At 27.2% G+C, this 19453-nt stretch overlaps 6 protein-coding genes across 16 annotated transcripts; 3 read left to right on the plus strand and 3 right to left on the minus strand.

Annotated features, from left to right (window-relative positions):
- Window positions 1-805: 805 nt before the first annotated feature.
- Window positions 806-5734, minus strand: LOC122567296 (zinc finger protein 25-like). 6 transcript variants are annotated; one of them, XM_043725650.1, is made up of 12 exons: window positions 5716-5734; window positions 5133-5214; window positions 4986-5045; window positions 4845-4910; window positions 4619-4701; window positions 4368-4506; window positions 4002-4296; window positions 3836-3938; window positions 3507-3770; window positions 1592-1913; window positions 1175-1518; window positions 806-1084 (listed from the first exon to the last, which is right to left on the minus strand). In XM_043725650.1, the coding sequence occupies exons 2-12, from the start codon at window positions 5146-5148 to the stop codon at window positions 845-847; spliced, it is 1932 nt and encodes a 643-aa protein (XP_043581585.1). In that variant the 5' UTR covers window positions 5149-5214; window positions 5716-5734; the 3' UTR covers window positions 806-844. The 6 variants fall into 6 exon arrangements, with proteins under 6 accessions (XP_043581585.1, XP_043581583.1, XP_043581582.1 ...); XM_043725648.1 differs by lacking the exon at window positions 5716-5734 and adding an exon at window positions 5403-5536; XM_043725647.1 differs by lacking the exon at window positions 5716-5734 and adding an exon at window positions 5371-5536.
- On the plus strand, window positions 2046-4198 carry LOC122567301. The gene is made up of 3 exons (XM_043725662.1): window positions 2046-2648; window positions 2837-3410; window positions 4089-4198. The coding sequence occupies exons 1-2, from the start codon at window positions 2601-2603 to the stop codon at window positions 3098-3100; spliced, it is 312 nt and encodes a 103-aa protein (XP_043581597.1). The 5' UTR covers window positions 2046-2600; the 3' UTR covers window positions 3101-3410; window positions 4089-4198.
- Window positions 5689-8266, plus strand: LOC122567298 (uncharacterized protein C14orf119). Of its 3 annotated transcripts, none has more exons than XM_043725656.1 (3): window positions 5689-5707; window positions 7396-7488; window positions 7770-8266. In XM_043725656.1, the coding sequence occupies exon 3, from the start codon at window positions 7777-7779 to the stop codon at window positions 8152-8154; it is 378 nt and encodes a 125-aa protein (XP_043581591.1). In that variant the 5' UTR covers window positions 5689-5707; window positions 7396-7488; window positions 7770-7776; the 3' UTR covers window positions 8155-8266. The 3 variants fall into 3 exon arrangements, with proteins under 3 accessions (XP_043581591.1, XP_043581590.1, XP_043581592.1); XM_043725655.1 differs by lacking the exon at window positions 5689-5707 and adding an exon at window positions 7269-7317; XM_043725657.1 differs by lacking the exons at window positions 5689-5707; window positions 7396-7488 and adding an exon at window positions 7504-7658.
- Window positions 5909-7175, minus strand: LOC122567299 (signal recognition particle 14 kDa protein). 2 transcript variants are annotated; one of them, XM_043725660.1, is made up of 5 exons: window positions 7034-7175; window positions 6664-6775; window positions 6523-6595; window positions 6335-6447; window positions 5909-6241 (listed from the first exon to the last, which is right to left on the minus strand). In XM_043725660.1, the coding sequence occupies exons 2-5, from the start codon at window positions 6685-6687 to the stop codon at window positions 6125-6127; spliced, it is 327 nt and encodes a 108-aa protein (XP_043581595.1). In that variant the 5' UTR covers window positions 6688-6775; window positions 7034-7175; the 3' UTR covers window positions 5909-6124. The 2 variants fall into 2 exon arrangements, with proteins under 2 accessions (XP_043581595.1, XP_043581593.1); XM_043725658.1 differs by lacking the exon at window positions 7034-7175 and having other exon boundaries at window positions 6664-6819.
- Window positions 8267-8880: 614 nt separating the features above from the next.
- LOC122567770 lies at window positions 8881-19385 on the minus strand. Of its 3 annotated transcripts, XM_043726743.1 has the most exons (14): window positions 19265-19385; window positions 18980-19164; window positions 18673-18838; window positions 17979-18581; window positions 16566-17906; window positions 15086-15232; window positions 14179-15006; window positions 13573-14103; window positions 12298-13494; window positions 11710-12219; window positions 11254-11618; window positions 9581-11172; window positions 9252-9505; window positions 8881-9176 (listed from the first exon to the last, which is right to left on the minus strand). In XM_043726743.1, exons 2-14 carry the CDS (start codon window positions 19144-19146, stop codon window positions 9012-9014), a joined length of 7866 nt encoding a protein of 2621 aa, XP_043582678.1. In that variant the 5' UTR covers window positions 19147-19164; window positions 19265-19385; the 3' UTR covers window positions 8881-9011. The 3 variants fall into 3 exon arrangements, with proteins under 3 accessions (XP_043582678.1, XP_043582677.1, XP_043582679.1); XM_043726742.1 differs by having other exon boundaries at window positions 18980-19361; XM_043726744.1 differs by lacking the exons at window positions 8881-9176; window positions 9252-9505 and having other exon boundaries at window positions 10060-10252; window positions 10374-11172; window positions 18980-19365.
- LOC122567786 lies at window positions 15239-15922 on the plus strand. The gene has a single exon (XM_043726771.1). The coding sequence runs from the start codon at window positions 15405-15407 to the stop codon at window positions 15780-15782; it is 378 nt and encodes a 125-aa protein (XP_043582706.1). The 5' UTR covers window positions 15239-15404; the 3' UTR covers window positions 15783-15922.
- Window positions 19386-19453: the final 68 nt, after the last annotated feature.

Below are 19453 nucleotides of genomic sequence, written 5' to 3' on the forward strand. Positions count from 1 at the left end.
GGTGATTACAGTGATATATGGTCCACAGACTAAACGATTTTTAAATTTGTTTATAACTTATAACTGTAGTAGTAACAGTTGTGTGATATTTAGTCTGATTGACAGATCGAAGTACGCGATAAGTTGTAATTGCAATGACTCATTAATAAACAAATGAATTACATTAAATTAATTAAAAATAAATTACACATTAAACATTATAATATTATGTAACAATATACATTATTTATTGTTATATTAATATACAACTATATATGTATATATATATATATATATACATCATAACATAACTTTATTTTTGCAAAAGTGATTTAGAAGAATAACTAACTCATAATTGCTTGTTTCTTTAATGTACAAATAGTGTAACATGATAAATTAACCTCTATTCTTTTACTTGACTTTTACGTATACAGGTTGACAAATATGTAGGTAATCCCATTTAGACGGCCCATTCAGTATTTAGTAACAATATTTTTGATAAATAAATTCTTATAAGATAGGTATCTAGAGCAGTACATAATTATATTTTGTAAATAATGTATATTATACAAAAAATAATTGCTTTAAAATAAAATGCATCAGTAGATTCAACTACATATTAATATGTAACAACAATTATTAATAGATATATATTATTAAAGAATCAAAAAGATTAAACCTAAACAAAATGTTTGAATCTTTTATCCACATAAAAAAGTAAATGTATAAAAAAGATATTAATTATCTTTTTCATAATTTGAAAAGAAAAAACACAACTTGACTAAATTTTGTTAATATTAGGAGAAGAAAATGAACACTTCATATGTAAATAGAAACTTAGTTAATAATTATTTCTTCTTCATAACTATAAATTTACTTCCTTTGAAAGTTTCAAAATATGTACAATTACGTCATCTATTGTCTTTCGTGTTAAAAGAGATTTTACCATATTATCTTCTATAACAACCATAAATAAACACTTTATGTTTTCCCTTAATCTTTCATCAAAAGGTAATCTACATTCTGATGTTAATGGTTCATGCCCACATCGTCTAATTACAGCTTGTACAATATCTTCAATAGGGGCATCAGGCCAACCAAAGAGCTGTAAAATACATACATATAAACATGTATTAAATAATATTTGATGTAATACAATTGTTATAGTTACAAATACTATTATTGCGATTTATACCTGAAGAGTATCATCATCAATTAATATTTTCAAAAGATCAGCTATGGCTTTTAACAATTCTTCAGTGGAAAATTGAGTAGACTCTCCTTTCTTTGTTTTCTCTGCAGCAACTGTTGCAATATTATATAATTGTATTTGTAAATTCTTTTTTTCGACTTCATCCATTACTTCTTCTAATAGATCACGGTGTTTTGCTTTAATATGCCTCATTAAACAATCTTGACGTATAAAAACTCTATTACATTCAACACAAGATTGTGGTGGTTCTCGTCTATGAGTATTTAAATGAGCTTGTAAGGAAGATTTTGTAGAAAAAGCTTTTGTACATTTGTCACATTTATATGCTGTAACAAAGAGAATATTGTTTAATTAAAGTTCACAAAAATTATAATGTCAAAATTATAACGATTCTGTTACCTTTAACTCCTGTATGAAGTACTACATGTTTAACAAGATCTTCTTTTCTTATAAATTTCTTTTCACACATTTGACATGCAAATGGGGTGGCTCCTTCATGAACAAATTTTTTGTGAACATTTAACCGAGCTTTTCTACTAAATGCTTTCCCACATACCTCACAGTAAAAACCATTTTCACCAGTGTGATGAAATATATGTGCTCTTAATTGAGCAGCCTGAATAAATGATTTAGAGCAATATTGACAAACATGAGGTTTTTCGCCAGTATGAGTTCTTTGGTGACGATTTAAAGTTTCCCGAGCAGCAAACTTTTTTTGACACTAAAATAATTCGAAAATCAATTAATATATTGTATAAAATTAATTAATATAGTACCTACAATATAAATTAAAGTTTTAATTATACAAAGTACAACATTGTAAATTGTACATAATCTGTAATAAAAACTTACACTAATTTTCCTGTATATAGTGCTTGCTTGTAATAGAAAAATTATATGAAGAGATTAACATTACAAATCTACTGAAATTTGTACAGAGTGGGGCATTTAAAACAGGTCACCTGAATAACTTGCTTTTTTTGAAGATAGAAGAAAATGCATTAGGTTAGACTTACTTGGTATGGAGGGACTTATAATCTGATATTACTAATTTTTCTACAGCTGGAGGCATCAAGGAGATACAAAGATCAACGCCGATTTTTTAAATGGAATAGTATGGTTTCTTATTTACGCGAGAGTGGCATCAGTCGACAAATACTTCTTGTATTCTTCTTATATCTTTGTATATTTTGCGAATACTTCACGTTAACAAATTTCACCCGTTCCACATTTTACTTGATAAACAATTAAGTGAAAATGATTTTCAAAAACGTGAATGGGGCTTACGAAAACTACAAGGCGATGAAATGTTCTTGAGTAAAATTTTGTTTACAGATGAGACCACATTTACAAACCACAAAGGAGTTAACTATCACAACATGCACTACTGATCAGTTGATAATCCACGATGCCTGAAAAAAGTGGACAAACAGAGATCTTGATCTATAAACGTCTGGTACGACCTTTTTCATAGTAAAATAATTGGTTCATATTTTATTGATGGCACGCTAAATAGTCGTAAATATGAGAGAATTTCAGAAAACGTTTTGCCAGAATTGTTAAAAGACATTTCACTGTATATATGACAATTCATGTGGTTCCAATAAGGCGGATGTTCTGCTTACTCAGCATGAAATGTTATAGAATTTCCGAACAGAAAATTTGGAGATCGTTGGATTAGTCAATCAGAAAGTAACAAATGGCTGGCAAGACCTGACACCTCTAGATCTTTATTTCTGGAGAAAATTAAAGGAAGAAGTGTGCCATAAAAAACCAACAATCAAACTTGGGATGCAAGAACATATAAAAAGAACCTGCTCTATAATAGATACAAATGAAATTTGTCAGGCAGTACCATCAGTATTACAATGTTTTAGGCTATGTATCCATGATCAATTGTCATTTTAAACACTTGTACTAGCATTAAGTATGTATATAACATGTGGCATGTAAATCAGTGAAGTATTCGAAGAGTGCTCTGAGACAATCTATTTTCTATTGCAGTTGACCTTGGGTAACCTTGAATGACCTTCATAATACTCTACCAAATTATAAATAAGGAACCATACCACTGCATTTAAAAAAACAGAGTTGATCTTCATATCTCCTTGATGCCTCCACCTATAGAAAAATTAGTACTATCAGATTATGAGCCTCTTGATACCAAGTTCAGCTTAATGCATTTTCTTCTATCTTCGCAAACAAGCAAGTTATTCAGGTGACCTGCTTATAAATGCCCCACTCTGTATAATAAGATAATATCAATCACAAAAGAAACGTAACTTGTTAAAATTGAATTTCATTCAAAACTTACATATTGACATTCAAATGGTTTTTCTCCTGTATGTACACGTCTATGTTTCTTTAATGCAAGAGAAGATAGAAAAGACTTTGGGCATAAATCGCATTGAACTGGTCGTTCTCCTGTATGTACACGTTCGTGAATTAACAATTGTTGGTTAGTAAAAAATTCCTTAGGACAATATCTACAAGGCTTTTTTTGTCTTTGAGGAGTTCCAGCATGAGTTCGTAAATGTTCACGTAAATTATCCTTCCGTGTGAAAATTTTTTGGCAAACCTATTAACATATACAATTAGCCTCGAACTTTGTTTTGCTAATTAAATATTATATATAAAACTTACTTGACAACTATATGTATTAAGAATATTTCCATGACATCCAGATTGCATTATATGACGATTTAAATGATACATTCGTGAAAAATAAGTATCGCAAGGCTCACATCTAAAACATTTTAAATTATACTATTTAATGAAATATTCGTCCTAATAGTAAATGCACAGTTACCTGAAAATTTTTTTATCAGCATGAGTAGTATAACGATGTTTGTTTAGTGACTTTTTATCACGAAATGATTGTCCACAATCTTTGCAGGTACACGAATCACACTGCCAATGAATTACCACAATGTGTCTTTCTAAGGATGATTTCTTTTTAAATGATAGGTTACAGTGTTGACATTTAAATTCACCACCACTGTGCGCAGTGCTTAAATCTTCAGCACAGCAATGACATTGTGTATCAGGTACAGGTATAATTATTGGCTTATCATTATAATTTTTTTGATTATTGGAACTGTCATCTGAAATGATCATTTTCCTTGTCTAGTTTTTTCTTTGAAATATGTTTGACAAAATTCTATATAATATATACCTTCCATATTGGAATTATTAATATAGTCTGGATTATTATCTTTCTCTTCATCATCTGACTCATAATTCTCAAGACTCCTTAACTGCAAAATGTTGGAATCATCTTCTTCTCTACATATGTCTAAATGTTCCTTTAGCATCTATCGAAATAAGTAATTTTGTCAAAACGTATTGCAAATTACATTTTACAATTAAGCAATTTTGAATATTTCTACTATTAATAATAATGTCAAAATAAAGTTAAAATCTTACATCTTGCGATTGAAAGATACGATGACATGTAACACATTCATAATCTGTTATAATTTGTATAATTTGACCGTCATGAGCAATAACTGAAAAGCATAATAAAAAAAAGGCTATAATAAATAAAAAAAAAGAATGTAACGCAAAAACAACAAATCTATTACAAAATGAACAAAAGCCATGTGTAAATATATAAAATCAGAAAGTAAAAAATTATCTCTACTTTGTATACCTGTTGTGTCAGTGGATTCTCCTTGTTCAGCAGACATTATAATAGTTTCTTGTACGTTTTCTGGATCTATAAAAATCACACATCAATGTTATAGTAACTATTAAAAATTTCTGTACATCATAGACTATATATTACAATCACCAAATAAATTTTCCAGCGCTGTATCTTCTAAGAACACTGCATCCTCAACTTTCACGATTTCTATAACAGAAATGACGCGTATCATATGCTACGTACTAACTAACATACGAAGTACATTATTTTCATTGGAGAAGTACGGATACCTACCCATTATTTCTTCCATCACTTTTATTCTTGATAATTGGACCACAAGGCAATTGTTTGCGTTATTCGTAAATTAAATATTTTCCTGCAATTGTAGTTCACGATTAAGAACTGAATATATAAATTACAGCATTTCTTTAGCACCTGTATTCACATTAATTTAACAGTAGTAATTTTGATTAAAAATTATTGAGAAGGAGCAGAAAAATACAATCGAAATTGTTGACAATCTTTCAATTACTTTTACACTACAAGCTTCTTAGTCACTTCTACCTGCCCCTGAAGAAATAATCCCTTTAAGCCCAAACGCACATCAAAATGGCCTATGTCAAGGGGCACACAGTGTATATTTTTAATTAACATACTTCCTATAGTTATTCGTAAATCCAAGTTAACAGTAGTTTTAACATATACTTATGTTTCTTTGAAAGTGAAATTAATTTATTATTTATTTAACGAAAATGAAAAGAGAATAATTACTGCATAATATTTAAAGATAGATAATTATCAAATACCCGATGCGGTTAACGTTATTGAAAGTAAAATAATTATTAAATTAAATATCGATTAAATAAAATGTACGTACAAATTTTATATGTATATATATATATGTAATGACTTATCTACTTATTATCTACTTGACATAATTTCTTAAATTTAGTATCGTGATGCCAGAGGTGATACTTATTCGTTGTCGATCGATGATTGGTGAATTTAAATATTTTTTTTTTCTATGTAACAAATCGCGTACGTCGAGAAATCATAGAATTGAGTCTTACTCGTATTGATAATAATTATATTTTATATATATTTAAGTACAAAAATTCAACAATGTATTTGTATTGGCATGTATTTTTATGTTGTAAATTATTACATTGTGATTTATTTCTTAGGCAGTATTGCATTATACATTAGGGAAAATATGTTTTGTGTTATACAAAAAATTTTAATAATATATATAATAAGTAAATGTCAAACACTGAATTGTCACAATATTAATGAACTTTAGGTTTCGCAGATTTAACCTTTTTTAGTTTCTTAAGGCCATTGATATTTGACTTTAACAAATTCCAATATGCTTGTTGGAACTTATTTACGTCCTTAGAATGTATCTGAAATGTAAAATATATTTCATTAATGATGATAGGTTTCATTAATTACAATTAAAATAATAAATATTACATTATAAAGTACACAATACATACAACAGTAGAAATCTTTTTGGATCTTAATGTAGCTCTTACTAAACAAAGAAATTCAGTTGGTGTTGGTAACGCAGGCCTACCTTCTCTTGGTACTGGTTTGTTGTGTCCATTAACTGAGAGGACAGCATTTTACAAATAAAAATTTTACTTTTCAATTATGTTTATAAAATAACAATACAAATACTTACATCTTTTAATAGTAAGTACTACAGAACCAGAAAGTCGAGATTTATCGAAAAGTCGTGTTAATTCCACTAAAAACTAAAATTAAAGTTAATATAAAACCCTTTCAAACTAATATATATAATGTTTTATAGATAAAAGATTACCGTATCATTTTCTAGTAGAACCATTTTGGTAATTTCAACATATGTTTTTAAGGTTTGTCAAATGTAGTAATGTAACACGTTTATGCTGTCAGTATTCGATCATTCGGTCTGTCTAAACGACAACGACAATGATATAACAAACTTAATATAATGGAGAATTTACATGTTAACGACGAAATGCCCCTAACTTCGCACAATTAAATGTATGGTCTGTTATTAAAAATTTGTAACACTTTATATATTTTTATGAATGCTTTCAGAATAGGAAGATTAATTCTATATATTGTAATTAATTCATTATATCGGTATTAAATACTCCCTTTTAAAAATTTATATAATAAAAGAAATGTCGTAATGAAATGTAACACACCTTTGATTTGTAGAAATTGCACTTTTCTTGAGTCAAGTCTTTGGTATTTATAAAAATTTGTTTTTACGTGAATGAAAATTATTAGAAATATTCCGGCAAAATGAATAATACCAGTATACATGTACAAATTTATGAAAGCGTCAAATGTATTTATGAAAAGAATAATAGTGTAGATGCAAGTAATCTGAATCACTTAATTTCTTGTTTGAATGCCACACAAATTGAAATCAATGATTTTTTAACTAGCCTCGTTGAGAAACAAGACAGTTCTGTTGATACAGGAAGTAAATGGAAAAAGTCAATAAGAATAAAAAATTTTTTAGTTGGAAGCCTGTAGGAACTAATAATCTTATTCTTGTCAGTTTTAGATCGGCTAGCGTCAGAAAGCGATTCGGATTTCGAAGACGAAGTTGAAGTTAACCCTAAAAAATCTAAACTGACGGACTAATAATTTTGTAAGATTTCCTTGATATTGTAAAATTTATATAGATTTAAACGTTATATTTTTTGCATTAATCGTTATCCTATAATGTATCGTCACAACATTATGTGTGCTCACAAACAAAAACTTGTAATGGTTAGGAACAATAATCTGAAAATAACTAAACATTGTTAATAAAGAGTGGTAAAAAAATATATTTTTTATTATGTAAATTTATCACAATATATGATAGTTACAAAGTAGTTATAACTTTTCCATCTTTAATTATGTTAATTAATTGGAATTTTATTACAGGTAGAACATGACTACCATACTCACAAATGAAGCAAAACTACGCTATGTAATAGAATGGTTTCAAGAATGGTCTGAAATGCAAAGAAATGATTTCCTGGATATACTTATTGAAGAATGTGGGCCTGTGGGTCTTGTTCATGGATTGGTATCTAGGATGGAAAATTTAGGAAATGACGAAGACCTTATATATGACAGACCAACTCTGTTTCGATGTCGTGTAAAACTCTTTCGAGAATGGAGTTATAATTGGTCTCGGCAGGAAAAAGATTTTTTGCTTCTATCAATCAAAAGTGCTGATGCTGCATTTGCACAAAAATATGATGAAAAGCTATTAACATTAATACGTGATGAACATGAAAAACAATATGGCAGGATGGAAACATAAACAAACAACTTGGAGCATATAATCTTCTTTAATATTGTAGAAGAGGTTTATACTTCTATAATGTCTAAGAATAGGAAAAAATGAAAAAATATATGATAAAAATACAGTACAATACAGTTTGATATTTATATTTGATGTACATTTTGGTATAATGCATAATGAATGCATTATTATATATAAATTGATATATTTTCAATATTTTGTAATAGGTTTATAATAGTTTATACCATAGAATTTAAGATTCATATATACATTCCATAATTATTTTGAAATATTTATTTTCTGAACATACTTTTTCTTTTCTTTATTTACAAGCATATAATTTTTTTTATAATGATATACAAATGTAATATTTACAAATAATAAAAAAATTTATAAAAATATATGAAAAAAATTATAAAAAGTATTATTTTGGAAGTGTATAATATTTTATCCCTATAATAAGAGATGTCAATTTGTCAAATATTATTTATTATTAGTAATGTATTTAATAATAAATTCTTTTAACTTTATTATTATATTCTCTTTTACGATTATATTATACATTTACTTAATATAATCATGATTAAGTTATTGAAAATTAAATACATATATATCTTATGTTTTAATTGCAAAATAAAAAATGAAAAAATCATTCAAAATATAAATGTTTTTGTATATTATTTTAAAAACATTTATGTAATACTTAGAATCTCAACTTTTGTATTTAATACTTAGAAATAATCATTTAAAAGGATTTATAAAAGATTTATTTTTTAAATATTTAATAGGAAACGTACATAAAATATCTTATTTTAATAAAAAAGCGAAATGGAGAAATATCGCACGTTTACTTGCTCTTATAGATTACCCTAAAATTATTTTGGTTCTTGCTGGAGCCATTTTATACATATTGCTTTAATAGCATTTCGACCAAGCCTATCTGATTCCTTCAAAATTTTTCTTATATCTTGTGCTCTTGAATATTTCACAGCTAATAGGTAGGCAGCTTTTAATTGCTTGCATTCAATATATGCATTTATCTGAAAACAGAAGGATGAAAAAACTTTGTTGCAAAAGATCGGAAATCCATTTGTGTATGCAATTTTTGGTCTTACCTTAAGTTCTATGTCAGTTATTAATTTAATAAGATTATAAATATCATTTTTTAAAAGTGAGTTAGTTTCACCATGTTGATGAGTTAATAACAACTTCACACAGTGAGTCAGTACATAATCTGATATAATATATGAATTTGCAATCCCAGACGTATGACAACATTTAATTAATTGTTCTATTGCGGAAATATTGTTTTTCATTGCCAAAATGTGTCCAGTTAGAGAATACACTTTTTGCTGTGGTAAATTGTAATCTAAAATAATAACATCACTTAGATAAAAAAGTAAAGTTACAAAGTATTTAGACTATATACAAATCAAAAAGAGACCTTGAATTATTCTAAATGCTATGCCAAATCCTTCCTCAATATTCCGTCCACAAAGAATGGCTAAAACAGCCAAGTCAATCTTTTGTTGTTGATCACCAAATAATGTTGGTATTTCTAGATTAGAAGAATTATTAGAGTCTTTTTTTGGAAACATGCTTAAAAAGTGAATAGGAGCTCTTCCCTCTTTTTCACAATTTGCTAGAAACTTTGTAATTTCCATTTGTCTGGAAATTGAATTTATATGTTTATCTATCTCTGATGGTTCCATTTCCATTGTTAGAATTCCTTGATTGCTATGCATGGAGCTCGTACTTCGTTTTCTTTTACGACTTAAAATTTCAATTTGCAACTCAGATTCCAAATGTTTTTGGGCGTCAAATAAGAAATTAATTTTAGCATTTAAATCTGAATAGTTGCTTACATCGTTAAGATAAAAGCGGATACAAGTCATTGCAGCACGTATAAAATCTTTCATAAAAAGTTGCAAATGATATAAAATATTCAAGTATTGTCTTTTTTCTAAACTATGACAAATATATATTAAATATTTCTTCCAAATTAATAAATTCGGATCCTTGTTCATCATTGCTTCATGAAGTTTGTCAATACTTCCATTTCTTAAACAATATAAGTAAATTGCATTGAAAAATAAATCGGGTTCCAAGTTGTTTTCTAAAGTAAAAATAAGACATTTATCAAATTCCTCGTGTTTTAAAAAGAACTCTAAAATTGAGTTATAACTTCCATAAGTTAATAAATAATAAATGCTTTCATGATAACAAATATTTTGTACCGTTACAGATGTATTTTTAATATCAAGCTGTCTTTGATTAGCGATTTTAAAGCTTCCAAAATTATTTAACATTTCTTGCGAGGTATTGAACTTATATTGATGAGGATGCTGTACATATTGCTTGTATATGCTTAAATTATCCAATATTTGTAGGATTTCTGTAAGTAATGGCGGATCTTTCAATGGACGATTTTTTGAAAATTCTATCTTCTTTGTGCTTAATTCATCCACTTTAATTTCTTTGTTTTTATTAGTTTCATTTATTAGCTTCTGAGTTCCATTTTTGCTCAAAATTTCTGATTCTTCTGGATATGATAGAATTACCCAATCATCAAAATTCTCAGGCTGTACTTTATCAAGACAGTGGAAAAATTTGTCTCGTGCTTGATTAAAATATCCCATTTTTAAACATGCTTTACCCCAAGTTGCCCAAACTCCTTGTGTATCTAAACATTCTAAACCTGCTTTAGTGCTTACATCTAAAGCAAGAGTCCACTGTTCTTTTTTAATTAAAAGATCTCTCAACCTTCTTAGGGTGTGATCATGTAGACTATCAGAAGGTATTAAATGTAAACAATCAAATTGGACAAGACTTGCAATTAGATCTACTTGCGATAGAAAACGATCACAATGAGCTAGTCCCGTATTGAGACCAAGCTTGGCACATTTAACTTTTGCAGCTACTAATAAGGAACGTATCATTTTAATAATAACTGTGTGATCAACTTCAGGATTTACTCTACCACCACTAACAGGTTGTAGAAGACGTTTCATTTCGTCACAACAATCTAATAGAAAACTATAAATATCCATTTTGTTACATATCCTTACATGAAAGCCTTATGAAATAAATGAAATAATATTTAAAAGTTATTATTACCTAGCATATGTTTGATGTTCGGAATGCAAATTCAGAATAGCTAAACATAAAGAAATGTTTGGGGCATATTCAAATGAAAATTCTTCTCTGATAGTATCATTGTGTTTCTGGTCTCTTGTTAATCGCCAATAATCAAATATTTCACTACTTGGAGTGGACTCTGTTCCTTGAAAAGTGTGCATTTGTAATGCGGTCTGTCGTTTACAGTCGTTACATACGCGAACAAGTACAGAGGGTGGATAACCAGATACTTGCATGCGATGTTGAGAGCATGTTGCACAAATAACTCGGCCACATCTACGACAATGATGTCGTCTATTAAACATTGAAAATATAACATTTTTGCAGCAACTACATTTCCTGGCCTATTAAACAAAAAACATTTAGAACAATCTTAAATGTTACAAACTAATAAGATAGTAATGTTAAAAAAGAAATGTATGTGATTTTACATACCTTATCATTAGGTATCCATTCTTCTTTGGTAGGAACTACTATAGGCATAACAAACTCAATGTTCTCTATTTCTGAAGCAGAATGTTGTACATTTTTTGGCTTGTTTTCAATAGAATCACATTGTAGAGATACACGGCAATCCAATGACTTTTGAGCATAGAATCTTATAATTTTGTCAAAGCTACTTCTTGGGATATCTGTTTGATTTAATTTGTTTTGAATTCTACTTAATATTCTTTGAATACTTTCAAATTTACAATTCATCAGCAATTGTTCTAACATTAATAACGGTTCCTTGATAAGATGAATATATAATGGTCTCTCTTGAACATTTAACATACTTAAAATGTCAATTCCTAGTAGAGTTCGTCTATATTTTATAGTTTCTGTTGCTTTACAATACTGTAATAAATAATTGCAAATAAATCTTAATGAGTCAATAGACTCTAATTTTTTTAAGACAATCTTGCAAAGTTTAATTGACTGATCCAAAGGTAATGCCTGAAAAAACTAGAAAGAACAATATACTTTATTAAAAGCTGAAAATTATTATTTACAATATTAATTTTAGAGTATCTTTTAATATACCTTTAAAGTTTGTTTAAAATTTTGAGATTCATTTTTTAAAAAACCAATTAAAAAATCTTGTGTTACAGAAGGATGTATTTCTAAAGAAAATGCTTGACATTCCATCCATTCCAAACACAATTCAAATTTATCTGCATTGATTAGTGATTTGATAATTTGTAATGGGTCAACTTTTTCTGTACAATAAGCAATATTATACGAAATTTCGTTGGATTTAATTATACAATATGGAAGCATTTTATGAAAAATTAGCACTCTGTGCAAGATTTCATTCAATTGTAACTTACAATGTATAGGTAATTTGTAGTTATCTACATGATATACTGTATGAAGTAATGCATTTTCACAAATATTTATATGCCACTTGTTGATATTATACAATACTGTCTGGCTTAATATATATATATCTTTAATTTGATATAAATATTGCAATATCACCGTATTGAATGTATCTTTTTTTTTCGAAATTATGTGACTGAGAATTTTATCTCGGAAACATTGCAATTCACTGCTTAAAGCAATATGAGTTGGTAAAGCATTTATAAGTCTCAAACAAGCATCCAATTCATCTTCCTTTAACATAAGTTCAAAATGAGACCACAATTTTTGTATTGATATCGCCTCGGATATGGCTGCAAGAGTTTGATTATTTTCAAATAATAATTTCAATTCCTTCGTCCAATATGACGTTAAAAGATTTTCAAGACATGCAGTGCGTTTCAAGTTATCACAACTATTTCTTAAAATAGTAGGATTTTCATTATTTATCCTTTGTAAAAGATACGAAACGACCCAATACTGGCCTTCTAAGTATTGTAATAAACTTGGTCTTATATTATGATTTTTCCAGGTAGTGTTATACTGATTAATTTGTTTATAATTATATGAATTAGAATAATTTGAATATTTCAATATTACATTGTATGAGTAGGAAAGTGGCATATACTGTACAACTATATCTTCATTAAAAGATTTAAAATAATCATTTATTGAAAATAATTTGTTACTGTTATTACTTATCTGTAAATCATTTTTCGAATTCTGAGAAATGAAAGTTTGATATTGTTCTACAATTTTTGGAAGTAACATTATCTTTTGTTTTTCTATACTTTGAGTAGACTTCTCACATGAGTAATAATTTAGATATTCATGAAAAGCATTAGTTAAATCTTCATCCAATGAGTCTGAGTTATAGACCTAAAAATATAAATATCAATAAAAAACTGCATAAACATATAAGTATTTTTAATAAGTCATACAGAAAAAACAGCTTACTTGTATACGAGGTGACCCTAAAAATTCATTAGCCATTACAAAAATTATCCTTGGATCATGGGTAATGTCCAAATCTTGCCAAGCTGGTTCATTAAGTTCTTCAACTTGTATAAAAAATTTATTATCTAACATTATGTTATTTAATAATTTTGACCTAAGTGCAGCAATTGTTACTAAACCCAAATCACCAATTAAATAACCAACTGACATTAATGAAATTGCATGCTGTAAGTTGTTAAAAGGAGGACGATTTCCCCAAATAGTTAAAGCAGTATGTAGAAACATCAGATTCCATGTATTCAAAAGAAATGCTAATGTTTCATTACCCACAGATAATTCACTCAAATCTAAACTTGCAAGACGAGACGTTTTCTTTAATACATTTTGAATTTCAGAATAGTTTAAAATAGTTTTACAAGCATCAGGATCCAAACGGGATTGATTCACGTTTAAATTTTGCAAAATTTGCAACATTTCTGTTAATATCTCTGAAACACATTGATTTGGTCTTTGAAGCTTGTAATTTAAATCCTATAAATTAAGATACTATTATTATTTGGTTATTTAAATTTGTTATACAATTCTCTGAAAATTTTTTATACACACCGACTTAGATGAAGCTTTGTTCAAAACAATACATCCATTTTCCTTACTAATAACAGTATAACTTGTATCTTCTTGATAAGAAAGTTTAGGGCAAGTATTTGTAAGGATACTATACGACAAATTAACTTGTAAATCATGTGCAATTGCTTCAAGTTTTTGTGGCTCAATTTTAAGTTCAAATATTTGGTAACCAAAATAATAATGTAATGGAATTTTGAATAAATCAGAAACTGTAGATATTCTATGTTCAGTTGGAATAATTGAATGTAAAAGTTGTAAGTGAGAGCACATATTTTGCATATATTTCCGAGATCCGCAAGCAACTGTTACTATTTTGCTAAGTATTTTTAAACCAGGCAAATAATTACTATCTTTTAATATTTGATTAATTGTATCTTTATTAGTCTGCGATTCTTTAAATTCATGATGATTAATCATAATATCAGTCCAAAAGTTTTCCTTTTCTTTACATTCCTTTATGCATAATGCAATTCTTGCATCACAGAGTATATCTTCTACAGAAGCCACATTTTTCTTTTCATATAACAATTGACAAAATTTATGAAAGAAGTATACATATTCAGTATTATCAAATGTTTTACACAATTTTAAGTATTTCACTGCAATTTCACAAAGATTCTGTGAAATTGGGTAAGTTTGACTCATTGTTAAAGCCAAATCTAGCGCACATATTGCTAATATTTCATTATTGGTGAGAATTTCCATAGATAATAATCGCAAATTCATTTCTTGAGATACCAAAAAAGTTTCAAATTGACTAGTTTGTCTAGAGGATTTTATACCCTCTTGTGTAACTAGCCTTATATTCTACAAAAATATTATTGTAAGATTAATTACTATTAATTATTATTCTTATAAATTATATTAATTAATTGTTACTGTGTACCTCTAGTGTAGAAAATTGTGAGTTCTCTGGAGATTGATCATTATTTTTCAATGTATTTGCTTGTTTACATACATTTTCCCTAAGTGTACGTAATGCTTTGGAAAACTGCACTTCCCCAGTTAGCTGGGTATTCTTCATATTGCATGTCTTAAAAATCAAAACATATTAATATAGGCATTAATTAAATATGTTATTCCAAAACGTATTTTCTATATGGTTGTTACTGAATGTTTCTGTTTTATCATTACCATTGCATAAAGTTGAGTATTAATACTTTATTAATTGCTATTATTACAATCTTTTTTACTAATCTCTTTCTATGCAGATCAATTTACGAGATAAAAAAGTATTCGAGATTGCCTCTGATAATAAAGATTATGATGAACAAAGTGAAAATGAAATGATACAGCCTAAAGAATTAAGAAATTTAAACCTTTACATAGAAGATGAAAATAGATACAGACCACTACATTCATATGTAGACAGTTATAACAAACATGAAACCATAAATAAAATACAGCATACAAATATGTATTTCCATTTAAAATCAAAAACATGGGAGAACTCTAATATAGGGGAAGATGATGCACCATTTATTGCTGGTTTTAAGGAAAATCTTGATAAAGTAATTACTACTAGTTTATCATTAGATAATGATAAGAATGTAGCTTTATTAATATTTACTTTCAGATTATAAAAGACAGGAATTCAAAATTTGCAAAATAATTCTTCTTTTTCAAAGATAACTAATGTTGCTGCTAATATCAATAAGAATAAAAGATCAGTTTCTGCAAACATATTTGAAGAAGATCCTAGATATGCTGATAGTACAGAACCAGGAGAAGAAGCCTATGACTATGATCAGTTCAAAAAAGAATATGAAGGACAAATTGAAAAATATATGAATTCTAACAAAACTTTGAACTTTACTGATGAGGGAAAACTAGAAGAACATCCTAAAGAGATATTACAAAAATTAGTTGATTTCAAAAATTGTACGAACCTAACTGGAACATTTTATATTAAACCACTAAATTGTTTAATGTACAATTATGAACAACAAAAAGATAAACGTATTGTTAAAAGAACATTACGCAAAATAGGTCTAACTATTAAAGTTTGGTTTTTGATTTATGTATGTGTTGCAGTTCCTTGTTGGTGCCATAGAGGTAAATTATATTATTAAAGATTTCATAAAATAAAAATAGCTTTAAATACATGCCAGTGCATTGTTCTATAGGATGGTGCTGTTGGTGTTTCCATTTTAAATTTTGTTTCCCAAAAAAGAGAATATTATTTGCAAAGCAATATTATGCAAGTAATCCTCCTGGTATATTCAGACAAATTCAAAGAAATGAAGAAGAAGAAAAAGGACCGACTAAATATGAGCCTACTGAGTTTGAAGAAGACATGTATAAAAAATTAGAAGCTGCAATAAAAAACATATAAACATATAAATAAATTATATTAATAAAGTTACCTCTATGATATCTTGTGCTTTTGCATAATCATTTTTCCATAAACATCTAATAATTAAACTTTCTTTTGTTGCTAGCATAAAGTTCACAAATGATGGTTTATGGATGATGTCTTTAGTTGTTATATCATCTGTTGTTAATACTAAACTATTAGAACGTTTTCGCCATTTAGTATTATGTACTAGTTCTGATTCAGAACTATTACTAGATCTTGTCACTGCTCCTTCTGAAATATTACCTTCTTGATAAAAAAATATCTTTTCTTTGGAACAATCGGAAGGTAACTTTTCACCTAATAAAGATTTAGGTTTAAATTTGGATAAATAACTTTTATTTTCATAATTCATGTTAATATTTTTAGTAAATTCCGAAGTTGTATAAAGTTCAAATCTCCATTTAGCATTTGTTATTGCTGCATTGATAGAAGCAATATTGTTCTGAATTTGTTCTTTTTCTTCTATAGATTCTTCTGTGCATGCAGTTTCTGTTATTGAGATAATATCCTCTAAGTGGAATAATATATCTCTCACAGCATATTTGTTACAAATAAAACCTCCTAGATGTTGTTTCATCCACTTACTTTCGAATTTTAATTGCTCATGGGATTTATTTATATAGCCTTTGTCATAATTTTTTTGTGTATGACCAAAGTCTTCATATCGCAAAAAAAGTAAACAAAATATATTTTCTATTACTTGTATTCGTAGATTAAGCGGAAATAACATTTTTATATAATGATCCATATCAAAAAAATACTTTGATATAATAGATTGCTTTGCATCATAACTATTACACAATAAGACACCTTTCAAAGCACTTAAAATGCTACAATATGCTATGAAAACATTTTCAGATTCGCAAACATCTTTTAATAAATCTTTTACTTTTTCATAGTTTTGTTCATCTATATCTGTTGTCATTTTTAGTACTAAAAGACTATCAAAATGTTGTAAAAGATTGAATATCTGCTGTATAGAAAGCTTTTGCTGAAAGTCAGTTGTCTCTGTTATCTCATCATGATATATGTTAACTGTTTTAACATCTTCTCTTCTGCAGTTTAGGATATATTTCAAAATTTTTACATTTTTCCACAGTACATTTTGTAATTCATTCAATGTGGGATCACATAATACATCAAAATTACATTTATGTATTAAAAATTCAATTGAATTACATATGAAATCATAATCTTTCTTACCATTATTTAAAAATATTTCTTCTTGCGAATACTCATGCAAAATTTTAAATAACAAAACTGGCCAAAATGCTTTTAATAATGTACAGGATAGTATTAATGAAACATCATTATATCGTTCATTTATCATTAAAATATAACACATGTCCTAAAAAAATATTGATATTACATACAAATATTTTATAATATCTTATATAGTAATTTATATCCTGTTACTTACCAAAATGTCTATGATCCAATGTAATTTATTATTACTTATTCTTTCTATAAGATTATTCTTATTTAGAATAGGGGCAGAAGCAGAAGGAAAATGAAATAATATTTTCTGAATTTTCAATACATGATTCAAATTGTTATTAGGTTTGGAATGTATATAAAATTCACTAAGAAAAGTACACCATTTTTTTAAAAAGTGATGATCTGTTCTTGAATACAATGCAAATTCAATATCTTGAATATTTTTAGTTTTCAACATCATAGGAAAAAGCCATTTTGACAATGTAGGATCATTAAATTCAACAATATTCATTTTTGAAATAATACATAATATACATCCAAAATAATTGTCATTGTCTGATTTCTGTTTAGATAATTCAAATTCCATCAATTCTTTTATCAGCAAAAAATACAAATTTTGTATATTATAAATAATATTAACTGATGACTTAGGATAAATCAACAATAATTCGTTAAGAATCCAACATGTAATAAATGGATTATCACAAACATTTTGTTTCAAAAGTATAAAATATCCATTCTGTATTTTCTCAAAATCTTCTGAACTTCTTTGTTCTAAACTATTTTTATAGAATGCTAGTAATTCCTGTAAAATGCATAATATAAAATAAATTATGAATATAATTGAAATAAAATATATAAATGAATTTGTATAAATTAATTCAATTTTAAAATACCTGTTGTAAATGTATTGTCAAATTTTTGTACAATTGCAAAGCATATATCATTTGAACATAACTTTGTGGCTTTTCTACATATTTAGTATCTAAAGCTATATTGTTAAGAAGTTTATGCAATAATATATAACTTATCCATTGATATTGATTCTCATTCTGAGAATGACTGTAAAAGTATATAATACAAAAGTCATTATTTATTTTAAATGATTTAAAAAAATATTTTAAATAGTTTTATGTATATACATATAATGTATATGATAAATAAAACATTTTTAATATATAAAATTTCATTATATATACTTACATTAAATTTGTAATTAGAGTTTTTGATTCGACAAAATCTTCAATATCATTGTTACATTGTGAAAAAAAAGATTTGTTATTATTTCTCCGGTAAATAATAAGAGACGTATACCATAATTTTGATAAAATGTATTTATTTATCTCCAATGTCCTTGTTTCTCTTGACATGTTTTTAAAATTTACTTACTATAAAAAATAACCATAGTGCACAAAATATTTCAGTTATACGTTACATATTGACAATACCATTAAACTTTACTTTAGAGGCTAAAGTAAAATTACTGACTTTTCTTTTGCAAGCTTATAATTTTTTATGTATAGAATCCCAAAAAACAAGTTTTACAGCGAGGACTCCATTAATCCAAAGGTTATGATTAAGTTGTCAAACTGAGCATTTTTAAGGTATTTTACATGTTACTTTGACGCCATATTGCTCCTATTCATCATCTGATTGGTCCGCACCAACCATATAAAT

The sequence above is a fragment of the Bombus pyrosoma genome, linkage group LG5, assembly GCF_014825855.1.
Source record: "Bombus pyrosoma isolate SC7728 linkage group LG5, ASM1482585v1, whole genome shotgun sequence".
In the NCBI taxonomy this organism is placed as follows: Eukaryota; Metazoa; Arthropoda; class Insecta; order Hymenoptera; family Apidae; genus Bombus; species Bombus pyrosoma.